The sequence below is a fragment of the Heteronotia binoei genome, chromosome 1, assembly GCF_032191835.1.
Source record: "Heteronotia binoei isolate CCM8104 ecotype False Entrance Well chromosome 1, APGP_CSIRO_Hbin_v1, whole genome shotgun sequence".
NCBI classification, from domain to species: Eukaryota; Metazoa; Chordata; class Lepidosauria; order Squamata; family Gekkonidae; genus Heteronotia; species Heteronotia binoei.
In genome coordinates this window covers 280,174,224-280,181,269 of record NC_083223.1, presented here as the reverse complement: position 1 = coordinate 280,181,269, position 7,046 = coordinate 280,174,224, and the positions used below count along the sequence as shown (strand labels likewise).

General features: G+C 49.8%; 1 protein-coding gene across 1 annotated transcript in view; it reads right to left on the bottom strand.

Moving 5' to 3' along the window:
• Window positions 1–1,211: 1,211 nt before the first annotated feature.
• ADAMTSL4 (ADAMTS like 4) overlaps window positions 1,212–7,046 on the bottom strand; it is a 95,715-nt gene continuing 89,880 nt past the window's right edge. The window contains exons 13-15 of the mRNA XM_060258702.1: window positions 3,799–3,978; window positions 2,579–2,723; window positions 1,212–1,428 (exon numbers count right to left, since the gene is read on the bottom strand). Coding sequence (XP_060114685.1) covers window positions 1,289–1,428; window positions 2,579–2,723; window positions 3,799–3,978 — 465 coding nt within the window. The 3' untranslated portion in view covers window positions 1,212–1,288. The remainder of the gene's footprint in view (window positions 1,429–2,578; window positions 2,724–3,798; window positions 3,979–7,046) is intronic.

The following is a 7,046-nucleotide window of genomic DNA, read 5'->3' as shown; positions in this document are numbered from 1 at the left end:
TCGGGTACCAAATCCAGACTTTGGGGTAGGATCGCATAGATCAATCGTCGCTTAACGTAAGAGCCACATAGAATAAACATCAGATGTTTGAAAGCCGCAAGACAAGGAGGGGCGGAGGGAGGGAGATGGGGAGGGGTAGCAAGGTTGAAAGAAAGGAACTTGAAATGCATTCTCCAAGCCACCGTCTGGCTTGGCTTGGCAAAATGATTTAAAGAAACTTTAAATGCCTTCTCCAAGCTGGGTAATGGGGTGGTGGGGGCTTTGAAAGCCACAGTTTGGCCACCCCTGCCATAGATGAAGATGATGATTTTGGATTTTTATCCTGCCCTCCGCTCCGAATCTCACCGTCTCAGAGCGGCTCACAATCTCCTTTCCCTTCCTCCCCCACAACAGACACCCTGTGAGGTAGGTGGGACTGAGAGAGCTCTGACAGAAGCTGCCCTTTCAAGGACAACTCCTAGGAGAGCTCTGGCTGACCCAGCAGCTGCAAGTGGAGGAGCGGGGAATCCAACCCGGTTCTCCCAGATAAGAGTCCGCGCGCTTCACCACTACACCAAACTGGCTCTGTGGGCTACCCCCTTCGTCTACCTGATCCTTTGACCCTGGCACTGAAATCCTTTTCCTTTGAGAAAGGGAATCAAAGAGATATATGGTGCCCGCCCCACCCTTCTCTGGTCGAAAAGCTGGCAAAACAGACTTCATCTGATATGTGCACTTCACAGGTCAAAATGTCACTTCTGGGCAGCCACAGGTAAGCGTCATGGAGTCGAAAGAATGGAAACGATGTCTTGGTCGTACTTCATCGGGGAGGGAAGCCAGGTGGGGCGGCAGTCAAAGGCTGGGGCTTGAAATACAAGCGTTGCATAGGAAAGCTCAAAGTCAGACCCTCTGGGGTCTTTTGCACATCGTCATAAATTCCTGATTCATGCTACACCCCCCCCTTCCCCCGCCAGGGGGAACATATTTCGGGAGAGGGGGATGAAATGCGTGAAAACGACAAGTCTATAGCTCTCTCTATTGTGCGGCGGGGGCAATCCTCCCCCAGAAATACTGAGTCACTTCCGTCTTAAAAAGCGTACAGTACAGGACACTGAGGGGAGCTCTCAGTCGTGAGTTCAAATCCCTCCCAGTCTTCCGCATTTTGGAAACACTTTGCCCTCCTCCCCTGTCCCCAGCTGCTTCTGGAGCCACAGGAAATGGGCCTTGGGGAGGATAAGGGCTCTCTGTCCAACTTGTCCCCGTTCGGTAAGGGCGCCGGCCTCGATCCCGCTTGCACAGTTGCCCGGCGCTACCGGCTGGGTCCAGCATGGCGCCTTTCCAGGGCATGTGTGCAAGAAGCGCAGCAAACCGCCTTGTAGTAGGAGTAGACGCAGAGGCGAGCTTGAACAATCACCGGGCAGTTGTGATATTTGTCTCTGCAGTTCTCATCTGATGGAGGGAGAGAGAGAGAGTTTACAGAATTATGCGTGGAATAGAAAAAGTAGAGAAAGAAGGACTTTTCTCCCTTTCTCACAATACAAGGACTAGTGAGCAGTAGGGCTTAGAACAAAGGAAGTCTTTCTTCACCAGAGAGTCATTAACATGTGGAATTCACTGCTGGAGGAAGTGGCGGCAGCTACAAGAATTGGATAATTCACCCAAAGGGTGATAAACATGTGGAATTCACTGCCACAGGAAGTGGTGGCGGCTACAAGCATAGCCAGCTTCAAGAGGGGAATAGTTAAGCATATGGAGCAGAGGTCCATAAGTGGCTCTTAGCCGCGGCGTATTGTTGGAACTCTCTGTCTGGGGCAGTGATGCTCTGTATTCCTGGTGTTTGGGAGGGGCACAGTGGAGGGCTTCTAGTTCCACTGGTGGATCTCTTGATGGCACTTGGGTTTTTTGGCCACTGTGTGACACAGAGGGTTGAACTGGATGGGCCTTTGGCCTGATCCAACATGGCTTCTCTTATGTTCTTATGTGACAAAGAGCGTTGGACAGGATGGGCCATTGGCCTGATCCCACATGGCTTCTCTTATGTTCTTATGTGACATAGAGTGTTGCACTGGATGGGCCACTGGCCTGATCCAACATGGCTTCTCTTATGTTCTTATGTGACACAGAGTGTTGGACAGGATGGGCCATTGGCCTGATCCCACATGGCTTCTCTTATGTTCTTATGTGACACAGGGTGTTGGACAGGATGGGCCACTGGCCTGATCCAACATGGCTTCTCTTATGTTCTTATGTGACACAGAGTGTTGGACTGGATGGACCATTGGCCTGATCCAACATGGCTTCTCTTATGTTCTTATGTGACACAGAATGTTGGACTGGATGGGCCATTGGTCTGATCCAACATGGCTTCTCTTATGTTCTTATGTGACACGGAGTGTTGGACTGGATGGGCCGCTGGCCTGATCCAACATGGCTTCTCTTCTGTTCTTATAATCATATGGAGCAGAGGTCCATGAGTGGCTATTAGCCACAAGGCAAAGATAGAAGACTCTGTCCAAGGCAGTTATGCTCTGGCTGGCTGGCTGGCTGGCAACCCCCCCGCTCCAATCCTGGACTCCCTGCAAGCTGGCCAACTTCTCACCGAGGTCTGGAACACAAGGCTGGTTATTACAGGATCGTTTCTTGGTTGGCTTGAGCTCTGGGGGGCATAGTCTGCTGAGGGTCTTGTTCTGGGTCAGGCACTGCACCTCGCGCACCTGCACACCACCCACGCAGGTCCTGGAGCACTGGGAGGCCAAGAGAAAAGGGGTGGGGATCAGGAAGAAGAAGAAGAAGAGACGGAGAAGAAGAGAAGAAGGTGGAGGAGGAGAAGAGAAGAGGAGGAGGAGAAGACAGGAAGTAGAGGAGAACAGGGGAAGAAGAAGAAGAGAAGGAGAAGAAGAAGAGGAGAAGAAAAGAGGAGAAGGAGAGGAAGAGAAGAAGAGGAGGAGGAGGAGACAAGGAGAAAAGGGGAAGAAGAAGAAGAGAAGGAGGAGGAGAAGGAAAAGAAGAAGAAAAGAAGAGGAGGAGGAGAAGAGAAGAGGAGGAGAACACAAGAAGTAGAGGAGAACAGGGCAGGGGAAGAAGAAGAAGAAAAGGAGAAGAAGAGAAGAAGAAGAAAAGAGAGGAGGAGGAGAGGAAGAGAAGAAGAGGAGGAGGAGACAAGGAGAAAAGGGGAAGAAGAAGAAGAGAAGAAGAAGAAAAGAAGAGGAGGAGGAGAGGAAGAGAAGAAGAGGAGGAGGAGACAAGGAGAAAAGGGAAGAAGAAGAAGAAGAAAAGGAGAAGAAGAAGAAGAGAAGAAGGAGGAGGAGAAGAAGAAGAAGAAAAGAAGAGAGAAGAAAAGAGGAGGAGGAAAAGAGGAGAGAAAACAAGAAGTAGAGGAGAACAGGGGAAGAAGAAGAAGAAAAGGAGAAAAAGTAGAGAAGAAGAAAAGAAGAGGAGGAAGAGAAGAAGAGGAGGAGAAGACAAGAAGTAGAGGAGAAGAGGGGAAGAAGAAGAATTTATATTTTACCCTCCACTCCAAATCTCAGAGCGGCTCACAATCTTCTTCACCTTCCTCCCCCACAACAGACACCCTGTGAGGTAGATGGGGCTGAGAGAGCTCTGACAGAAGCTGCCCTTTCAAGGACAACCTCTGCCAGAGCTCTGGCTGACCCAAGGCCATTCCAGCAAGTGCAAGTGGAGGAGTGGGGAATCAAACCCGGTTCTCCCAGATAAGAGCCGGCACACTTCACCACTGCACCTAAGTGGCTCTCTCATAGGGCTTCCCCCTCCTTCCCTGGGAGGAAGCTGTGTTCCCTCCATGGGGACAGGGTCGCTCACCGCGCTCCAGGCCGTGGAGAACCAGCGGGCCTTGCAGGCAGTCCCGATGCAAGATTGCAGGGAGGGCGGCTTCTCCAGGTGGCTGCACTCGGAGGCGTCCGTCACGTTGAAGTCAGAGCCCAGCTTGCTCACACAGATGATATCCCGGCGATGGGTGCCGGTCCCACACTCTGCTGAACACTGCAGGAAAGATGCAGGAGGAAAGTACTGTGTTCAGATTTGGAGTCTTGTGTTCAGTTTTGGGCACCACATTTTAAGAAGGATCTAGACCAGCTGGAAGGGGTCCAGAGGAGGGCGACGAAGATGGTGAGGGGTCTGGAGACCAAGTCCTATGAAGAAAGGTTGAAGGAGCTGGGGATGTTTAGCCTGGAGAGGAGGCAGCTGAGAGGTGGCAGGATCACCATCTTCAAGTCCTTGAAGGGCTGTCCTATAGAGGATGATGTGACATTGTTTTCTGTGGCCCCAGAAGGGAGGACTAGAACCAACGGGTTGAAATTAAATCAAAAGAGTTTCCGGCTGGCTATGAATGCAGGGTTATGAATGGTTATTGGTTTTTAGATGCATTTAAATGGTCTATGTATATGTCCTTTTGTGGGTGTTGATGTGTTGGTATGTTTGTGGAAGAGCACCTCATTTCGTTGCTCTCATTTTCCTTTTTGAGAACAATGACAATAAATTTATCTATCTATCTATCTATCTATCTATCTATCTATCTATCTATCTATCTATCTATCTATCTATCTATCTATCTATCTATCTATCTATCTATCTATCTATCCATCCATCCATCCATCCATCCATCCATCCATCCATCCATCCATCCATCCATCCATCCATCCATCCATCCATCCATCCATCTATCTATCTATCTATCTATCTATCTATCTATCTATCTATCTATCTATCTATCTATCTATCTATCTATCTATCTAAACATTAGGAAGAACTTCCTCACCGTTAGAGCGGTTCCTCAGTGGAACAGGCTTCCTCGGGAGGTGGTGGGCTCTCCTTCCTTGGAGGTTTTTAAACAGAGGCTAGATGGCCATCTGACAGCAATGAAGACCCTGTGAATTTAGGGGGAGGTATTTATGAGTTTCCTGCCTTGTGCAGGTGGTTGGACTAGATGACCCTGGAGGTCTCTTCCAATTCTATGACTCTTAAGAGCGGTTCCTCAGTGGAACAGGCTTCCTCCTTGGAAAGTGGTGGGCTCTCATTCCTTGGAGGTTTTTAAGCAGAGGCTAGATGGCCATCTGACAGCAATGAAGACTCTGTGAATTTAGGGGGAGGTGTTTGGAGTTTCCTGACTTGTGCGGGTTGGACTAGATGACCTGGGAGGTCCCTTCCAACTCTATGATTCTATTCTAAAGGAGAGGTCATGGGTTGCCCACATCAGTTTGAGAGGAAACCCCTTCAGTTAGAACTGGCCATCCCTATTCTGCGACACAAAGACTGGACTACTGCAATGTGCTCTGCTTCGGGCCACCCTTGAAGACTGTTTGGGTCTCAGGGTGAGACCGGAGAAAAGACTTGCACCCTTCACGCCCGCACCTTGTGGTCCCGATCCAAAGCAGGTAACCTGCACACCTGTTGAAAAGGTGGCTCTGAATACCAGACTCCCCAACCCTGTCCCCTTTGGATCAAAGGTCACCAGCCAAGGAGCCCTGCAAGGAAAACCAATCCCTCTTCCTGCTTCAGAAAACGTCTCCTGGCTTGGTCGCCCAAGAGCTCCGATGGCCTCAGTTAAAAGGAATGTCCACACGCAGGGTCAGCCAGCCTCAGGAAAGGCAACTGGCAAAAACGACGGGGTGCCATAATAATATTCATCGGCAATTTCCAACCCGTTTCAAACATATGACAACCGAGGATGCTTAGAGACGGGAGAAAGGGTTAGATAAAAATATGGAGCAGAGGTCCCATCAGTGGCTGTTAGCCACAGTGTGTGTGTGTGTATATATACATAATTTTTTTTGGCCATTGTGTGACACAGCGTGTTGGACTGGATGGGCCATTGGCCTGATCCAACAGGGCTTCTCTTCTGTTGTTATGTGACACAGAGTGTTGGACTGGAGGGGCCACTGGCCTGATCCAACAGGGCTTCTCTTCTGTTCTTATGTGACACAGAGTGTTGGACTGGATGGGCCATTGGCCTGATCCAACATGGCTTCTCTTATGTTCTTATGTGACAGAGTGTTGGACTGGATGGGCCATTGGCCTGATCCAACAGGGCTTCTCTTCTGTTCTTATGTGACACAGAGTGTTGGACTGGATGGGCCATTGGCCTGATCCAACATGGCTTCTCTTATGTTCTTATGTGACATAGAGTGTTGGACTGGATGGGCCCTTGGCCTGATCCAACAGGGCTTCTTTTCTGTTCTTATGTGATACAGAGTGTTGGACTGGATGGGCCACTGGCCTGATCTAACATGGCTTCTCTTATGTTCTTATGTGACACAGAGTGTTGGACTGGATGGGCCATTGCCTGATCCAACAGGGCTTCTCTTCTGTTCTTATGTGACACAGAGTGTTGGACTGGAGGGGCCACTGGCCTGATCCAACATGGCTTCTCTTCTGTTCTCTTATGTGACACAGAGTGTTGGACTGGATGGGCCATTGGCCTGATCCAACAGGGCTTCTCTTCTGTTCTTATGTGACATAGATTGTTGGACTGGAGGGGCCACTGGCCTGATCCAACAGGGCTTCTCTTCTGTTCTTATGTGACACAGAGTGTTGGACTGGATGGGCCATTGGCCTGATCCAACATGGCTTCTCTTATGTTCTTATGTGACAGAGTGTTGGACTGGATGGGCCATTGGCCTGATCCAACAGGGCTTCTCTTCTGTTCTTATGTGACACAGTGTTGGACTGGATGGGCCATTGGCCTGATCCAACATGGCTTCTCTTATGTTCTTATGTGACATAGAGTGTTGGACTGGATGGGCCATTGGCCTGATCCAACAGGGCTTCTCTTCTGTTCTTATGTGATACAGACTGTTGGACTGGATGGGCCACTGGCCTCATCCAACAGGGCTTCTCTTCTGTTCTTATGTGACGCAGAGTGTTGGACTGGAGGGGCCACTGGCCTGATCCAACATGGTTTCTCTTATGTTCTTATGTGACACAGAGTGTTGGACTGCATGGGTCACTGGCCTGATCCAACATGGCTTCTCTTATGTTCTTATGTGACACAGAGTGTTGGAGTGGATGGGCCATTGGCCTGATCCAACATGGCTCCTCTTATGTTCTTATGT